The sequence below is a fragment of the Amphiprion ocellaris genome, chromosome 18 (assembly GCF_022539595.1).
Source record: "Amphiprion ocellaris isolate individual 3 ecotype Okinawa chromosome 18, ASM2253959v1, whole genome shotgun sequence".
In the NCBI taxonomy this organism is placed as follows: Eukaryota; Metazoa; Chordata; class Actinopteri; family Pomacentridae; genus Amphiprion; species Amphiprion ocellaris.
Window position 1 is genome coordinate 28,956,297 of NC_072783.1, and position 18,920 is coordinate 28,975,216.

The window sequence follows — 18,920 nt, forward strand, 5'->3', positions numbered from 1 at the left end:
GTAAATACTAATAATTTTTGCACATTTCTGTAAATACCAGCATTTTAGACACTTTATTGCTATTTCTTTGAACCAGCACAATTTGCACACTAATTGCACATTCTTTTGTACATTGTTCCTCTATATATTTATCTTGTATGTAACATGTGAGCTACTGGACACCTTGAATTTCCCCAAGGGGATGAAATTATACCTGATCATTAATTCTAAAATAGCAGAGAGTTTTCACATAACGAATATAAACACTTTGCAGTTTTATGTGTCAGCCTCTTGGCAGCCATCAGACTTGCGAATATGCCGACAGGCGCAAGGGACAGCTTTTCATTTGCATCTGTCGAGTTTGTGCATGTATTGTTTGTGTTCTTCGATGACCATGTGCATTGTGGACAAAAATAAAAGTAGACAATTGTGTGTGTGTGTGTGTGTGTGTGTGTGTGTGCGTGTGTGTGTGTGTAATTCTCACCGCTAAGATAGCATGGGGTTGTAGTTTATTATAGGGAGTGAACTTCGCTTTGACAGGCTTCCCAGCCAAACGCTCTTTGTGTCTCCTGCTGTTCATGTGCTAAAAGAGGTCGGGGATATACAGTGATTCATTCCAGACAGCTCTGACTAACAAACCAAACAAATTGGATAAGCTACCTTGTAGAAAACAAAGGTTAGGCATTCTGCATTTTTAGTTTTTATACAGTGATCAGGAGTAAAATTAGCCAAATACAATAATAGGATAAAACTACATACCTGCTTCAGCTGCGTCTCCGAGTTGACAGACACCTGGCACAGTTCACAGTGAAAAGGCTGGTTGGTTACACGAACAACCGCTCTGGTCTTGCTGCCCATTCGCTGCTTAATTCGAAATCCTGGTCTGGGCGATGATGTCATCTTGACCCTGCGTGGTGACTGGCTGATGCTGTGACCATCCAGCATCTGTTTGTGCTTAGAGCCTGATTCAGACAAACAAAAGAACCAAATGTCAGAATTGTGAAGCAATGCAGATTTAAACAGTTTCAACAATGAAAGTGCAAGTGGCTTAAAAACTAGAAAGAGTACCGCTACAGTGAGCCTCCAACTGGGAGCTGGAATTGACCGTCACTTTGCATGTGGGACAGTGAAGATGTTTTTTGTCGCTCTTGGCGTCTTTAACGTCTTCCACCTGCACTGACTCCTCCTCGCCTCCTGTGGAGCTTCCCTGAGGGTCACAGTGTTGTGCTGAACTACCGGCCGGGCTGCTCCCCTCCACATGTGGACTGTTTAAAGGTAGATCTGAAATCTGAGGGCCAGGTGAGACTTGTGGTGACAGCTGAGCAGAGTGGAGTGAGGAGGAGGAGGAGGAGTCAGTGGATGAAGTTCGTGAAGAAGGAGTAGCTGCTTGTGAGCTGCTCTGGCTGTTTTCAGGTTGCTGCTGGGGTGAAGTGCTTGGGCCTGTGGACAGCGGGATGAACACAAGCAGACAAAAAGCTGGTGAAGCACATGGATGTACTGACCAAAGTAGCAACTTTAACAACATTAAATACTCGGGGAAATAATCTATACTGGGGAGTTAGGTGAGAAGATTGGCACCATTCTTAGTGTCGTCTGTTAATACTACAAACCCCAAAACTCACAGACAGGTATGAAAGACATTTTATCTTTTTTTTGAAATTGCCAGAATGACACTATTTTTGTCAGAGACCGTAAGAACAGAAACAGCTCCCAGATTTTGAACTTTCTGGCAGTCTTTAAACTCATCATGTATGACGATCATGAAAATGAACCAGATCTAACCGTAAAATTGTGATATTTTATCAACATCACTTTATTCTACATGCCTCATTTTCACCAAGAATAAATAGTTTGTACTAACCACATTCTGTTAAAAGAAACGGTTATGTGACTATTCAGCTGAACTGCAGGCAGTGTTTACATGGGGCATGAGACAAGTATGGAAACAAACTAAAATGTAAATAGTAAATAATCTACAGTACATGATGTCACTATTTTCCTAGAATTAGTAACACCTGTGGGGACTTTGAAAAATGTTATGTGTTGTTGTAAAATACAGTCTTTAACATTAATTTGTGTCTTTTTATATAATGGTTCCTGGCATTCTAATTCTGTCATACTGCCAAAAGATATTTTTGAGTTCTCTCTACTTCTAGCCATGGTTGTGCTGTTTCTATAGAGGCGCTGGACTTTATACCTCAAAAAGAAATTAGCCCACAGTGAGGAAAATTGTGGCAGGATCAAAAATTGGCCAGAAACTGGTCAGGGGTTCAGAGGGTTAAATATAAAGCTACAGCTGCCTGTGGTGACAAACGCTGATGCTCTGAGAGCAGTGACAACAAACTAGAGACTTTAAAGCTGCAAATCATAACAATGAACTGAGAAAAGCTAAAATGCTTCACAGGCATATGGGGAACTACAGAGTCAGGTGTTTAATTTCTGTGGGTTCAACATGAGCAACATTTTTCACATACAAGTAGCCATGGGGTTATGGTAAATAAAAATGGTCTGCACTTAAATGGCATTTTTCTACCTTAATGGTCCTAAAAGTGCTTTACAATATTTCTTGGACTGAAGCTCGTTCGTCATTAGGAGCAACTTTAAGTTTAGCATCTTGCTCAGGGAAGCTTTGGCATGTAGATGAGCCTGGGACTGACATGCAAATTGTTAATATGAAAATCCTGATTTTAGCTGCTTTACTCAGCTACAATATTCAGAACTTTATACCAGTTAAAATATTTTACAGTAAACATTTATGAGCAAGTTAAATATTTCTAGACTACAAATGACGACGAAAAGATACGATATGGAGCGCTATATATTTATCGGCAGTATGTAGTTTGTTTCCTGTCGAAGTGTGTCTCTTTATGACACTTGTCAGGTTGGCAGGTGGAGTGATGATACCTGATCAATCCACATCTCAAGCACATTCTTACTGCTGTCTTCATGACATCGCTGTGCTCTAGCAGCCTGTAAAAGTAATCATTACACCCTATAGGCATTCAGCTCCCCATTCTCTCATGGGTAATGTTTCATGCTTTTGTATCACCTCATTGGTTGGTATTTTACATACTGATTTCAACATATTTGTATATATGAATTCACGTCTTCCTGCCGATAGCATTTGATTTATAATGACATAATGGCTCATGAATTCTATACAATCAAGCATAATGATATATCTTCTTGACTGATGCGATCCCTCTAGCAGGAAAGTGTAACCTTGAACTTTTCCTTTGTTCTGTTTCTTTCATATAACCTTGTTATTATACTTTTTCTTCTCTTTAATTTTCATATCTTTTCCTGCTTTTTCCCTGCCCTCTCAATCACTCTCTCTTTGTCCCTGCGCCTCTCTGTCATTTGTTCACTCTCTCTGCCGAAGCTCCCTCTGTCACCATCAATCAACAACCATGGCAACCGCTGAATGTAACAAGCTTATCATTATGTGGTTAGAGGGAAATTGATAGGTGCTGGAAGAAAATGGGAGGGAGAAGATCAATACTGAAAAGGAAAACCAGACAGAGAATAGAAAGGAAGACAGTGACATTTTTTAGTCAGGCAGAATGAGAAGCTGAGTGAGTAATGACTAAAAAGGAGTAAAATAGCAAACAGCAGAGTCATTACTCTTACAGGAGCCTTTTTGTAGGCTGAAAAACCAATGGCTATAGCAGTAAGAATATAGCAAGCAGTAAGTACACACATCCCCTGTATTTTGTCTGACAGTCTGTGGATTTTGTAGACTAAAGAATTAATTAGGATTAATTGGAAAAAGATAAGTAGATAATGATTTAAAGATGAGGTTTAAAGCCAATGCTGAAGTCCTTGTGGACTCTTTCATCGACGACTTGCTCCATAGAAGCTAATTAATCTAGAGCCCAAACTTTGAAGACATATTTTTTCTCTAGAATTTAATTCCACTACCTACACTCATGGGTAATCTTTTGCAATTACAAAGATATGTGCTTATGTTCTGCTGTGTTTGCTGATTGCTACATTACCTAATTTTGACCTAAAAAAACATGTATGTAAACATTCCTCACGCCTCTGGTCTCAAAATTTTATACTGCTTTTGACTTGTGCCCTGGCGAACTGACAGCATGTGGGGCTTCTGCTGAGCCACCGTTGATGTACAACCGAAGGGAAGCCTGTAACTGCACCGCATCCCTCTTCAGATGGCTTCTCTTTATAAGTGCTGTAATGCTTCTCATCTTCAGAATGTCCTTGCTTCATGTGAGTAATTACCTATCTGACAGAGCCAATGCTAGCAGGACAGGTAATAGCTGGTAATTAACCAGCTGAGTGGCAACTACCAAGCCTTCGTGGCTACGTCTCTCCAATTACAACTAATTACTCACAGGGTGGTGAGAGGGCTGTCTTTTAAAAAAAGAAAAATTGATACCCGTTTTGTCTTTCAGCTGAGAGTCTGTCAGCACCGTCGCTCCTCCCATCATCCCCCTCTCTCTGTCTTTGTCTTTTCCTGTCGCGGATTGACTGTGTCCGTTCTTCTGCCGATTCCTCTGGCTCTCCAAGGCCTTGAGCTTGCGAGCATGCTTATGACCTTTGTAGTGGGCCTCTGCCTGGGTCTGGCCGTCACACATATGAATATGCACACAAGAGCAGGACAAGCAGAGGGGAAAGTCAGTGTACATTAGATGCACAGAATGGCTGATTAAATTAGTGAAGGGCCGCATAAAGTCAGTAAACTGCAATCTTTCCGTCTGTTCCAATGCATTGGCTGCACATGCCTCCATGGAGTTTGTGAAAAATTATGAGCATTTGACTCAGAGGTAGAGTCACATCACCACTGTGATAATCGTCATTGTCATGGTGCTGCACAAATGAGCATCAGTTGGACTCATGGCATCTCATGACCATCCTCTGAGCTCGCTGGCTCATCTTTCCACTGATGCGTTCTGACACAAAATGGCCCGTGTCCGTTATGCTGTGACACAAAATGACCTCTGTGCCTTCCTCTGTAAGAGAAAACACATTTGTGGCAGTGAGACAACAGATGCATGCAGATCTGGGATCCCAAAATGGCTCTGGATGCCTGTAGAGAAAGCGAGACATCCTCTACAGAGGAAAATCAGCTTCCAGCAACTCAAAGTACAACAACAGCGACACAAAACAACTGAAGCGGATCAGATTTAATTGGCAATCCATTCACATGTTATTTTTGCATACAACACAGTAAACCTACACATTTTATATGCACGCCTTCGCTTTAAGAAACAAACGACAATAAATTAAAGCAATTTGTTTATTATTTTGAACTTATCTACACAATATGCTATTTAATTTTCACGTTTTTTGCTCACTTAACATTTTTTATGACAACTGACTGACCTCTCGATTTTGAGAGGCAGTTGAAAGTCATTATAATAAGCTACGCTTGGTTTACACAAAAGCAATGATTCTTTCCCAGATTTCACAGGTTAAAAAGACCTGTCTGTTATTCAATATTGAATTAAAAAAGTAATTAATTTACAGGTGGATAAATGTATGGTGGTAAATAAACTATGCTTAGTTAGTTAAAACAGCTTCAGCAACTTGACTAAACATTCCATAACAAGTGTACAGAACAAGCAGAACTCACAAAGGATAAGTTTGGTGATATTCCCAATTTTTTCTTATTGTCAAAAAAAGAAACACCTTCATTAATATGAATAAAACAAGCAATTAAGTAAGAAAAAAAGTACTGTCTGTCTAATACATCCGATTTCTGGGTCACCATTGTTGTTGAAAATCTGATAAGGTGTGAAAGTCCAACAACCATTGTTGGTTTTGGTCTTTTCATGGGATTAATTGACAATAAGAAAACTCTAGTAAAACATAACCATCCTCATCCTTTAAGAGCACATATTTTTACAACACCGGTGCCTTTCTGTACATGAAAGACAGTGCACTCCCTAAATAAACAGAGAATCAGTGTGACAAGACTTCAAGTATCTGGCTTCACACAAGGCTGTTAGATAATTTGTCATTGCTCAAATTATCCATACCAGTTTCCAGGCACACACTGCACAGCCCCTGCTAATGCGCATTCAAACTCATAGTGTGCAGAGATGATCTTTCGCTGACTGTGTGCACAGAGTGGTGGAGTCGAAGTCTCCCTGTCAACACTTTGCATAAAGCTTTGGACGGCTACACAAACAGAAAGGGCACCACCATGGGTCAAAGTGTGTGGTGGGGGATACAGGGCTGAGCAAAGGGTACACAAGCCCTTTGGCTACGTTGAATGTCAGTGCACACTAACCATTCAGCGTGATTTTCAACTGAGTCAGAGGGATGACTCTGCTCCTGTCTGCATACTACCGTACTATCTGGCATGCCAGTGTAGTATGAATTCACTATGGTGCGTCATAGTAGCTTGGAGTAGAATAAAACATGGAATAATTATCCGAGGACAGCAAAACAAAGATCTTCAGGTAAGGACACGTGAAGGAGACTGCGAGGACTGTTTCAGCCTCCAAGGCCTTTGATTCAAGCTGCTTTACGCATTGTCACATCATTGATTCTCAAACTCTCCAACAACGAGCAACAACTGTTCACAGAAGGGCAGCAAAATTAGAATATCATGTGCGATCTGTCAGACTTGAATCTTTCATGCTTTTTTCAGTGAGTTTAGCAGCCTTAAAGGAATAATTTGGAATTTTTGTAGTCCGTTTTGTTTTTATATACACCGATCATGTAGCAGAATTACATATAGGCTTCACTTTCACAGTCATTCGTGTTTGTTTTCATATTGAACAAACTGCTTCAGTTTTCAAGAAGGGACAAATTCACATTTTCATTCAGTGCACTGAAGCACTCTGTTACCCTACACTAGCATGATGTTAGAGCACTATATCAAAGGGAATTTTAGTGTTTTGGTTTTTGTCCACTTGGCCACAATGCAACAAACTGCAGACACCACACACATGTTATGAAATTAATTAAAATTGGCATTTAAACCAAACTATGTTTTTTGCTGTGAGAGAATCTGATAATTAGTCTTCTTTATTTATCACGTTCTGCTCTCCACTAACTCCTGAATAAAATATTCTTAGCTGCTTACTGCAGTACCATGTCCACAAGCTAGTTGCTGACTTTGACCTTTGGTGCCAGGCAAGTAGAGCTCAGTGGGCTTGTAGAGCCTTTTGGCTAAAAATATGTCAGCTGCTGCAAAAACAATATTATGAAATGGGTGAACCAAAACAACAAAGGGGTGGGCCATAAAACCAAAACAATAAGCTCAGAAATGCTAAAAAATGTGTGGAGTTAACGGGGAGTTGCAGAGTTGAGTAAAAAATATGGGTTCCTTTCTACAAGTGATGCTTTTACATATTATACCTAGTCATTCTATAGATTGCTAATAGAAAAATATTGATTAGAGCAGCATTAATTTTTTTACACATTAGTTTATGCATTACATTTTCTTGCCGTTTGGCATCCATTTACTGCAATCATTGCCTATTATAAACATAAAGAAAACAACTGTACATTAACAATAAAAAACTTAATTGAGCCTTACAGAGTGCTGTTAAATTATTTTAGCTTTCATTAAACATTCAAGGTTTTTGTCGCTCAAAAAACTTCTGATTCATCCCTGCAAGTTGCACTGAACTTTGCATAGTGAGCTGAAGCTGTGTCCAAAATGAAAAACGAGTACGAACGACTGTGAAAATTCAACCTATGGTACATCGTGTTTGTACTACACAGGCAGTGAGTATAGAAAACAACTAGACTTTAACCATTCTGAACTATTCCTTTAATCAGTTTTCTTTGTGGGGTGCAAATTCCAGCTCGTCAGTGCTGCCCCCTGTTGGGACCTGGTACCTGCCTGCAACCTGGCATCCAACTCCTGGGTCAACCATCACTCTCAGCACTGCTGCAGGTAACACAGAGGGAGGAGGAGAGAGTCTGTTAGCTAGAAAACAGAGTCCCGACACCATCACTGCAAGTCCAAAAGTAAAGGGCAGAGACAGAAAATAGAGACAGATGAGGAAGTAAGAGTAGCAGAGAGGGTCTGCACCAGTCCTGCTTCTTTCAAGTTTCACAAAAACCAAGAGTCATTGTCATTCTGCCAGGCTCCTCCTAACACTATAAATGCAAATATGTTTAAATGAACTCCATAGGAACTGGAGTCAAATGAATATGAATAGGTAGGTGTGATAAGGAGCAAAAGGCGACAGAACGAGCAGACTGGTTTCCTTTAAAGAGCTCAGTGGTCAGAAAATGGAAGGGATAGAAATACACAGATTAGATCGATAAGAAAAATAGCCTACTGTTTTTGACCATTACGATGCAAAAAATATTAAATAAGTTGCAAAAATGTGGATGCATGACGGCAATAATCAAAAGATGACTTTTAGATGACTTTTGTTTGCTTGAAAAAGCCCACATCAAAAGGTTCAGAGGGTTTTAAAGCTAGTAAAGTGAGATAAGGTCGACACTTCTTTCATTTCATTACATTAAAATACATCACAGGTTAACGTGACTGACTGCAGCTAATGATTACATTCTGCAGGAAAACAGACAGACATGAGCTGTGTGGTCAGAGGTGGCTTATCGCCTTCCTGCAGCGAATTTAAGATAAACTCAGTCCTTTCTTTAAGCTTTTGTGGTATCTAGTTTTGCAGATAAAAGCTATTTCAAAAAAAGCCAAAAGTTTTCCCTCTATGGCGTTTGTGTGACTCACAGTGGAGTTGAAGCGCAGGTGACAGATGTTACAGGAGATGATGGGTTTCTTTTTGGGTGGAGAGACGCCAAAGGTGTGGTTGATCACCGCCTTCTGCACCGGATCCATCTGCAAGGTGAAACACACATACATAAACATGTTAGTTATTGTGTTAAATTTTAAATTTTAATAAGGCAAGGACTCTACAAAGACACCAAATCTAACCCTAATAATATGAAAAAAAAAATACACAGGAATATTTAGGAGGCATCCTGCATTCCTCAAGGTTTGAGAGATTAATCATTTAACCACAGAGTTTAATTTCTAGCATGTTATTCCATTACTCTACTACTACTGCTACTACTACTTCCTCTTTTCCTGTCTCTCTGGACAGTCCCTGTGAAATAAAGGAAAAAATACAGAAAAAAAAGCATTGGGAGCAGTTTTAAGCACACTTCACAATTCAATTAGAAAAGGAAAAGGTATACTCATAGTTGTATAGATTGTAGTATTGAATACATTTTCTACATTTCAGAACATTTCTAACATTACTACTGCATTTAAAACACCTCCTGTAACTGTTCACTCATTGCACTCGTTAGAACATGTTTTATCTCCATTTGTGCAGCACATCCAAATGGTCTTATTAATTAAATACAATGCATGTACAGCAAATTTGTTCTAATAGTGTGCTTCTAGTATAATCTTTAAGCTTATTTCTTTTTCTCCGCTAATGAATGGGACTTGAATCTGCCCAGATATAGGAAATAATTAGCCACACAACTACCACCATCTTCCAGGTCAGTGATGAGGCATTTGTCAGTGCTGATTATTGTAATTTTTTTTGATTAAATAAGGCAGAAATTTCAGCTTGGAGTCACCCAGTGATTGAATGAATTATTGTACTGTGTGATGTTAAACATGAATTTCTTTAATGAAAGGCAATAAGTTTGACTTTACCATCTATCATTCTGTTTTTGAATAAATTTCTGTAAAAATTCCTTGCAAGCTGTGTATATTTTTCAGAACATGAGATGAGGAAATTACTGTCTTGAATTCCCACTTTTTTTTAAATAGCCTTTTTCCCTATCACTACTTACGTTCATGCATTCAATCCCCATGGTGCAGCTGTGCTATTGAAGCCATATTTTTAGCTTTAGATGTCAGACAGAAATATTTTCCCGGCCTCCCACATGCCCAATACATTTAGCACTTTTGTCTGACTTTGCTTAATAGGGGTTAAACATAATGTAGATTATGAAAGTCTGTCACTTCAGTATTTAAAGCCAGACCAAACATAGTTGTGTGTGTGTGTGTGTGTGTGTGTGTGTGTGTGTGTGTGTGTGTGTGTGTGTGCGTGTGTGTGTGTGTGTGTGTGTTTGCATCTAATCTAAGCAAGTAAAGACCTCCTCCAGTGAAAATCTTTTTTTAAAAATCTTGTTAACAGGTTGTTTTCCGTATACTGGAAAACATATTATAGGCAACATAATGGCTCAGCATTTCCACCTTGAAACTGCCGAGTACAGATGAGACCCTCTGCTTCAGATTTACAGAGTTTCATATGTAACAAAACAGTCAACTTGCAGGGTAGTGCTTACCGTATAATTTTTTCTTTCTCAGAATTGGTTCAAACATGAATTACTCCAATATTGAAACTCTCCATTGTGTAGAGTAGTTTTCTAGTCCTTGAGCAGAGTCAGTGAGCTGGTGTGCTTGAGCTAGAGCGAGCAAAGAAGGCTAGGTGGAGAATAATCTCCTAAATATGTAATTTAGATACACAGTGATGAGTTTTAAGGGGTTTAATTAATGACAAGTGGGGAATTTTATACATTTAGTACCTGCCAATACGGAGTTGTGACGCAGCCTTACTTTATAGTTTCCTCTAAAATGCAGCTACAAGTTTAAGTGATAGTAAGTTATGCTTGATAATAAATAGTTCTATATGATAGTGTTCATGTAATTATTTCTTTTTTAAACAAAAATAAAGATGCTATTAAAACATTTTCTAACAATTTAAGCACAAAACAACAATCAAATAGTGAAAGCATCACAAGTTCTGAACCTTTAAAATCAGATTTTCTCTTAATGTTGGTGATTGTTCATATTGTTCAAGCTGAGAGAAGCTGTAAACACTTTGCAGTGAAATAGGGGCTATGTACATATCATAGGTGGCTGATCAGCTGCCTTTAACTGAATTAGAAATTTGTATTCTTAATGACCTTACTTTGGTTTAAAGTGGGCAGTCAGATTCTTTTGTTTCTATCTTACTGTAGACATTTAGGTACTTGATAACGGAACAGTTGGACAATTTAGATTTTTCACTTTCTTACTATGGTTTAACAAAGAAGATCAACACCTCTCTTGAGTCTGTAGTAGAACCGGGTTAGATGAGATTAACATAAAGACTAGGGATGGGGCAAAACAGCTAGCCCTGTTCTGTACAAAGACAAAAAATCTGCCTATCAACACCTTTACATGAGATATAATGGGTTAAATTAAACATTAGAGGTGTTAGCAAGCACTTCCAAAGGCGTGTTTTGGCAAGAAGGTGATAACTGTATTTCCCAAAGTGTATATAGCTCCAAAAATATCTCAAATAACTGCAAGTTGTGGTTAATGACTGATAATACCAAATATGTAACTAATTTTGTGGATTTCAGTGCTTTGCATGATGCCTGAGCTCCAGTTGAGATCATTTTAAAACTAACAAATGCAGGTTTGAGCAACATTTGAGTTAAATATTACACTATTCTCAGACCTTAGTCAAACTACAGTTTTGCCTTGACAGCGGAAGAAACATTTCAGGCTCTATTTGGGGCTGGAATCATTTTCTAAATATCTGTTGTAGCCTTATGTGTGATGTGTGCATGGTATTGTACCGTGTTAAAATTGGGGAAGAGGCTGAGCGGCGAGGATCCGTTGACCCGGAGTGGCAGGAAATGCTCCAGTTGGGCATGAGTCTGCGGCTGCAGGGGTCGACCCGGCATCGGCAGGGAGCCCAGCAGAGGGTGGACCTGGCTCTGGGACAGCGCACCTAAAGTAGAGATGATCACATTTTAGTCATTTGTGAAAAGACACAAATTGTATTTTCAGGCCACCACAGCTGCAGATCATTACACTCGCACCAGGATAAACAGAGATTTTAGCACACGTATGAGAGCGAGGCCCATTCCCACAGCGAATGATTCACTCAGTAAAGCTTTAATGACTTCAGTAATAGCGGGGGATAAATGATGAGAGGCCTTGTGTGGCCTTTTCCTGCTTTACAAGTCCACAGTTTATCCTGACAAATGTCTCTGGCCTTTAAACACAACACCAGGGTCTGTAATTGTGAGATTTCTTCCACCAGCTCAGTCAACACAATGAGAAAAGCAATCGCAAGGAGAGTTTAAGGTGCCTATGAGACCGCACAGTTTTTTTAATGTACATGCTTGTTTATTCGTTGTTACCTAATTTCCTGTCTTCCTGTGTACATTACTTTACAATTAAAGTGTTTGTTTTGATGAATCCCACAGCAATTTCGCCAACACATCTTGCTTTGAAACCTCCTTCCACATAACCTCTCATCTTGTCACACTTGCCTTTGGTTGGCCTAAACGCTTTCAGACTACTCATGCTTTAAAGAGCAGCATGGCACTGACCTTTGTCAAGACTCAAAGCAGCATTAGTGCACTCACATTAAAATGCACAGTGTCTTACATAAGCATGATGATTGCAGATTGTTTGTAATGCTTGTATGCTGAAAGTCCTTAAGTGAAAAGGTCATGTGTAAACTAATGTGGCATCGAAACTTGGTCACACAGTGATTCTACAGTATTCTACAAAAAAATGGAAACTTTCCTCTGGTTTGACATCTTAGTAGAGGAAAAAAAACATCAAAATTTGGAGCTAAAAATGCAAATACCTGTCATTTTTCATTCCATTTGAAAGACTTGGTAGCTTGACTCGATATGGATCAAAAAATTTGTGGTTAGTGAGGATGGAGGGGGTGTTTGGCCTGAAATGGATGGAAAATGTCAAAAGGAGCTTGATGAGACGGATGAAAGGAGCAGTGGATGGTAGCAGGAGGCTGCTCTGTAGAAAAACTCAATGAAATTGACTGATGAAGCCAGATATATTAACATATCCAATTCATGACTGGATGACGGAGAGAGATGACTCACTGATTATGGATTTAGGAAAGATATGTGAGAAAAACATAATGTAAATGCTTGCTGAAAGATTTATCACCTTCTGGATAAAATTGTGAGCTCAACGAAGATTTATTTTATTAGATAAACATAAAAAATGAAGATGTAATTAAGCAAATAGCAGAGCTAATATAAGACACTGTTTTGGCTTGTTGTGCCAAAATATATATTATTGTAAATTATTCTTGATTATTCATTAAAACCAGAACATTTTCTCTAAATACTGCAGGGAGTGAATAGAGTCCAGCCTAAATCTGGAGTCTAATGATGTTATTTCATATTACTGAAAAGCACAGCAACAAGAAGGCAATTTTCCTCAATTTTCTGCTTCTTTCACCTTTGGATTTCAGGATTTATCTCTGGGGGACGGGGCAGGTTTGAAAGTCCTTGAGCATTAGCATGTTTTTACAAATCTAGTCTCATTTTCCAAAGGTTCTGAGCACAGCACAGAAGAGAGGAATGCAAAGGAGGAAATAAAAGCAGCCTTTTCAGATTCAAAACATGCTCAAACGATTGTTATGAACAGTGCAGCCGAGGGAATACTTAACACAGGCTAAAATTTTGGTTAGAGAGAGATCAAAGATGCTGAATTGTTCCATGCAGGTGCCTTAATGTTTACTAAAAGCAGCAGCTAACAGATTAGAAGCAGCATGTCTTGTTTTATCATCGCCTCCAGCAACAAAAGCCTCAGGGTACTTTCTTCAGGCAGTGAATATGGTAAAAGATAAAACTATGCCAGTATTAGCTTTAAAATTTGACTAAGCGCAATCTGACACCATATGTGGAATGAATGTTAAACAAGACTAAAAATCCAAAGCCATGATAGGAGCTCCCTGTCCGGCAGGTACAACTGTGCTTTTAGCTGTGGTAAATGCAGTGTGTAACAGTGGTAAAACCAAACTGATGTCAAAATTCTGAAAATATGTCAGTACCATAGACTCTAGATAAAAGATAGCTAGTACTTTTGCTTTTTTCCATCGTAGTGTAGTTACCATAGATGCAGTAGATTTGGGAGATGCTGGGCAAAAATGAAAAGATGCGAAATAGTGACAGCAAATTCAGGTGCAGAAGGTCTGCTGCAACAAAACCACACTGTGGAGACATTTGAGTTGGATGATCTGGCTATACATGACTAAAAGCCAGTATGCAAACTGTGTAACAGAGCATTTTGAAAGACAGGAAGAAACACTGCAAACTTATCTAGCAACCTCAAGGTCAGGCATCTGGATCTGTACACAGAATTTAAGGTGAGTTTTAGTTGTTAACTTTACACCAATCAGCCAATAATAAAATAGTCCCCCTTGTGCCACCAAACCAGACCTGAGTAGTCGAGGCATGGACATGTGACATCTGGGAGTGTTCTGTGGAGTCTGCCTCTGGAATGTTGGCAGCAGAGCCTTCGGATGCTGTGGCTACAGGGTGAGGGCTCCGTAAATGGGGCTTGTTCCAGTGCTTCCTAAAGCTGCTTGATTGGTCTGGGATCTGTGGAGTTCGGAGGCCAGATCAGTGCCAGAAGTTCTTTGTCATGTTCTCGAGCCATTCCTGAGCAGTTTGCTTGGTGTGGAACAATGTTTAGGTAGGTTCTTCTGTCAAAGTTACATCTACATGAATACCAGGACCTGAAAAAGCCTCTTGAATGAGAGATGAAACGTCTTCAAGAAGTCCAGTTGCTTCTTGCTCCTAGGATTATCATGACCAGAATGACTAAGAACCTACATTGACACCAGAACTCAAGGTTCCCCAGCAGAACATTGCATTCTAATAAGATAATCAGTGTCATACAAGTCACCCGTATGTGGTTAATGTTGTGGATGATCAGTGAATATTAATTATGTTTCCTGAAATGTTAGTTATTGTTATTCGCAATTTCTCTGTAGGAAAGACCTACATTTCTAAGTGTTATGATGGTCTGTCTGTCTTCTATTGTTAACTGCCTTTTCCTCGCCATTTTTATAGCAACACACTACTTTCTGCAGTACAATACGGTTTAAAAAATGCTCTCAAGTGTATGGTGCCATGGTGTGCTCCAACACTGCTTAAATGCAGAGAGAGGGGGTTGTAAGTAATCAAGAAAAGTTGAAACACCTGTAGGATTTGGTAGCAGCAACTTTCAAGGCTTGATCAACCTCCACTGCTGCAGAACAGCTTTAAGTTGTTCACCCATCTCTTGTTTCCTGAAAAAGGCCTTTGTGTATAATTTTGAAATGTACATTATTTTTTAGTTTTGGGTAACTTGACCTTTTTTTTTAACCTCTAGCAGTTCATCACTTACCTTTGTACCATTCCAAGCTATTCATTGGACTTGAACTATTTGAATTTCAATAAAAAAATTTTTTTTAAAAAATGGAAAAATTGGGGCATTCTAAAACTTTTCACTGGTAGTAACATATATATATATATATATATATATATATATATATATATATATATATATATATATATATATATATATATATATATATATATATATATATATATATATATATATATATATATATATATAAAGATTATGTTCAATCCTTTGGTGAATCAAATTTGGTGTCCAGAATTGCAGTCCAATTTTTTACCAATCTACCAAATTTCTAATGTCATCAGGAGCTCATGAGAATCATTAGGATTCATCATCTGGACAGGATAAAGGTCAATCCATTTAATAGTTGTTCAGACATTTTAGCTTAGACCAAAGTGGTGGACTGACCAACTGTTACTGACACAGTCTTTTCAGGAAGAATTTTTAAAAATACAGATCAAAGTTACCTAAAGATGCATTCAAATGTTTACATTCTGGGACACAAAAAGATGAACCACTACAAGACTTAATTCCCTTAAAGGAAGGCACTGTTTAACAGACTGGCCAACCAAATAAATAACTAATCCTGAAAACCAGTAAGGGATTAACCACAGATGCTTTTAAATCTCAAACCAAAAAGAAACAAAAAAGAGCAAATTGAAACTGAACACTGATAGCAAACATAAAAAGACTTGAAAACCGTAAACAGAATGACCAGTTTAAACCACAGGGAAGAACAAACAAGTCCTGACTACCAAAAGACTGCATGCACTGAGATAAAGACAAAAGTGGGACATAAATCATCACTGTAATTCAATGCTTTCGGAGTTTTTCTTCCAAAATAAGAAGACATTCTACTGGGAAAAAAGCCCAATGCTCTAAGTATTGAAATTCCTAATTAAACTTACATGTAGACAATAGGCTTTTATTTGTGGCCTTGTCTTGTTTCAGCTCAGTTTATTTTGTTTATTCAGAAATTTCCATTCTCTCCACTGCACCATGCATTTATTCAAATTAGAATTTGAAATAAGAGGAGTGATTAGAGCGATTATCATCGTTATTTGATCCTGCATTTGTAATGTTCAGCCATGAATCTCCCTGAAAAACACACATAGGCTAAACAAAAAAACACACATAAGTACTACGTGTTTACTGATTTGATTTTGTTTTTGTTGAATTCCATTTTCATTTAAATGCTCCACTGGGACCGCTCATGTATCACTGATGCCAATAAAGTGCACTGAATTGCACTACACTGGATTGAGAGTGAATGACAGAGTAGCGAGAAATGAGAGAAAATGAAAGAGAGGAAGAGAGAGACCAGCAGAGGCAGATGAGAGACAGTTTTTTCTCCCTTCGCTAGGCCGATGTGCTTAATCTGCCTGTCAGTATGACTTTTGGGGACATTGATTCCCTCTCCTACACAAATCTGAAATTGATCTCATTAATCTCCTACGCATATAGTCACAAAACACATCAGGGTGAGACGTTTAATTAACTGCATTTTGCACTGAACAAACCAGAAACTGCCTTCATCTGCGAGAGTTTCTGCAACATCTGGCGACAAGAAGAACATGCTTTTGACAGGACTGTCCTTTTCATGTCACCCATCTCATTTGCATCCAGAAAGCGTCACAAAAGCTTCATTCCAGCAAATTTAACAAGATCAACTAAAGCTGTGGTTATATTAGTTTCATCCAATCATGTTGGGAATGTGTTAACCAGGTGGCCTTGATAGGTTTTTAGAAACAGTCACTCATCACTTTAACTTCATGACCTGAAACTCATGAACTCAATCACTGCAGCCAAGACCTAAATGAAAACGGTTGAGTTGGGAGGGATTAGTTTAACCACTTTATATAACTTCACATGCAACGGGGAAAAAAATAGCAATGCTACCACAACACTGGCAATAAGGCCTTTTGGAAAATCTAGACGAGCTGTGCGATAAAATTATTTGATCACATTTATGGTTGAGGGGAACCATGAACTAGGAAGTCAGCACTCTCAAATGCATGAACTTTTAACTGAAGAAGAACTATCGTGTGGATGGTCTATGGGCCCAAAAACACAACTTTAGCAACTTTCATAAGACTGACCTGATTGCCATCATGTAAAGCTGGATATCAGATGATGAGATGGTGCTTTATTCATTTAAATGAAAGTTGCTCAGTGGCACATAAGCTGAAAGAGCTTTTCAAGTTTCCTTGATGAGGTACCTGAATGTTGCTCACACTACTGCAATTCTGTGTCCTTCTCAGCTCAGTGCAACTGAGATTACCAACAGTTGACTCAACTGACATCTGTTGGCTCCCTGCACACAGGAATAAAATAAAATAAAATAAAAATAAGCTTGGATTCACTGTAGAAATGATTGAGATTCTTTTAAAAACCAGACTATAAACAGTAACTTACTTAAACCATCTAAACCCCAAGGCCCACTGGGAGTTTAAAAAGCTTTTTTCAATATTACAAACTTAAACTTATCATGTTTGACATGACATTCCATCTGGAGACTTAACCAAATACAAATCTAAAATTGTGATATCACCTTATTCTGTGCATCTAAAACAATAAATGGTATAAAATAAACAGATTCTCAGAGAAAATACGAGACTTTGAGCTTGTTGGCACAGCCATGAAATCATCAGTGACTCAGCTGTGAGTAACAATAATGTGGCAAAAATTCAGGGACTTGAGCTGGGATGAACTGCAGGGTGTGTTTACATTAAGCAAATAAGAGACAAATATAGAAACAAATTTAAAATCTAAATAGGAAAATGACTGTTTTTCAGGGTTAATAAAACTTGTTTTCGATTTAAAAAAATAAACTTTCATTTTTAAAAAAATGAATGCTACTTGTCATTGTTGTGCTGTTTCCATGCAGGTGCAGGACTTCATTTTGCAGTGAAAAATGAGCCCACAGTGAGTAAAATTGTAATATGAGCATGTAAAATGCCCAGAAACTGCTTGGGCTTGAGGGTTAGCCAACATTAATATTATCTTGAACTCTGCAGCATCCAGAATTTGCCTCAAGGAAACGATTAATACACAGATATTTATGAATGGTTTGGTTTTTAAACATAACTTCACCCTACAACACAATACTTGTGCGTTTGGTTTTGTAAACACTAAAAGACACCAGCCCTCAGTCTTCATTGTGAAACCTTAAATGTTGGCTATCACGCCTACTAAAGCCTTTGTTCACACAGCCGCTTGATGTGGAGAAATTCAAAGCTTGACACCGGTGTGACTTTTGATTGTTCTCTTTTCCTTTTGCTACTATAAATGTAAATCCACATTTTGAAATGAGCCAGTTCCTGCCCGCTAATCTGTATTCACGCTCTTTTTCTGTGCAGGAAGACTGGGGAGTGTAGGTCACAGCAGCCAACCTTCCCGTATTGAGAGGGGATAAAAGATTATGAGCTGGAGAAATTACAGCATCTTGGGGAAAAAAATGAGGAAAAGCTTAATCTCTATTATTTCCAAGATTAGTCTCTGGGTGACTCAACATCACAGCAATCACAGAGGGAGAGAAATGGCATGTTTTCATGAAGGGTGGAAAGAAATGGGGATGAGAGGCTTTCATAGTGGCAAATCACAGCGAAAGCATCAGAGGAAAGGCTGCTTTGCCTCTTTTCATGGTGAACGCATTTCCTGGGATTATCTGTCTGAGCCAGGCTCTCTGTCTTCACTGTGAACCAACATGGCGGTGTGGAGGCACAGTCTCATTTCTGATACCTAACAACATCCCCCCGTGAGCCTCCTCTCTGCAGAGTTAGTGCCTGGTGACATTAGCAAA

At 38.7% G+C, this 18,920-nt stretch overlaps 1 protein-coding gene across 2 annotated transcripts in view; it reads right to left on the minus strand.

Moving 5' to 3' along the window:
- Positions 1-18,920, minus strand: part of LOC111566726 (zinc finger protein 385C-like) — an 83,431-nt gene that overhangs the window by 2,306 nt on the left and 62,205 nt on the right. For both annotated transcript variants that reach the window (XM_035946904.2, XM_023267478.3), the window contains 6 exons: positions 11,518-11,672; positions 8,660-8,767; positions 4,379-4,562; positions 1,048-1,419; positions 739-941; positions 464-562 (listed from right to left, as the gene is read on the minus strand). In XM_035946904.2, coding sequence (XP_035802797.2) covers positions 464-562; positions 739-941; positions 1,048-1,419; positions 4,379-4,562; positions 8,660-8,767; positions 11,518-11,672 — 1,121 coding nt within the window. The remainder of the gene's footprint in view (positions 1-463; positions 563-738; positions 942-1,047; positions 1,420-4,378; positions 4,563-8,659; positions 8,768-11,517; positions 11,673-18,920) is intronic.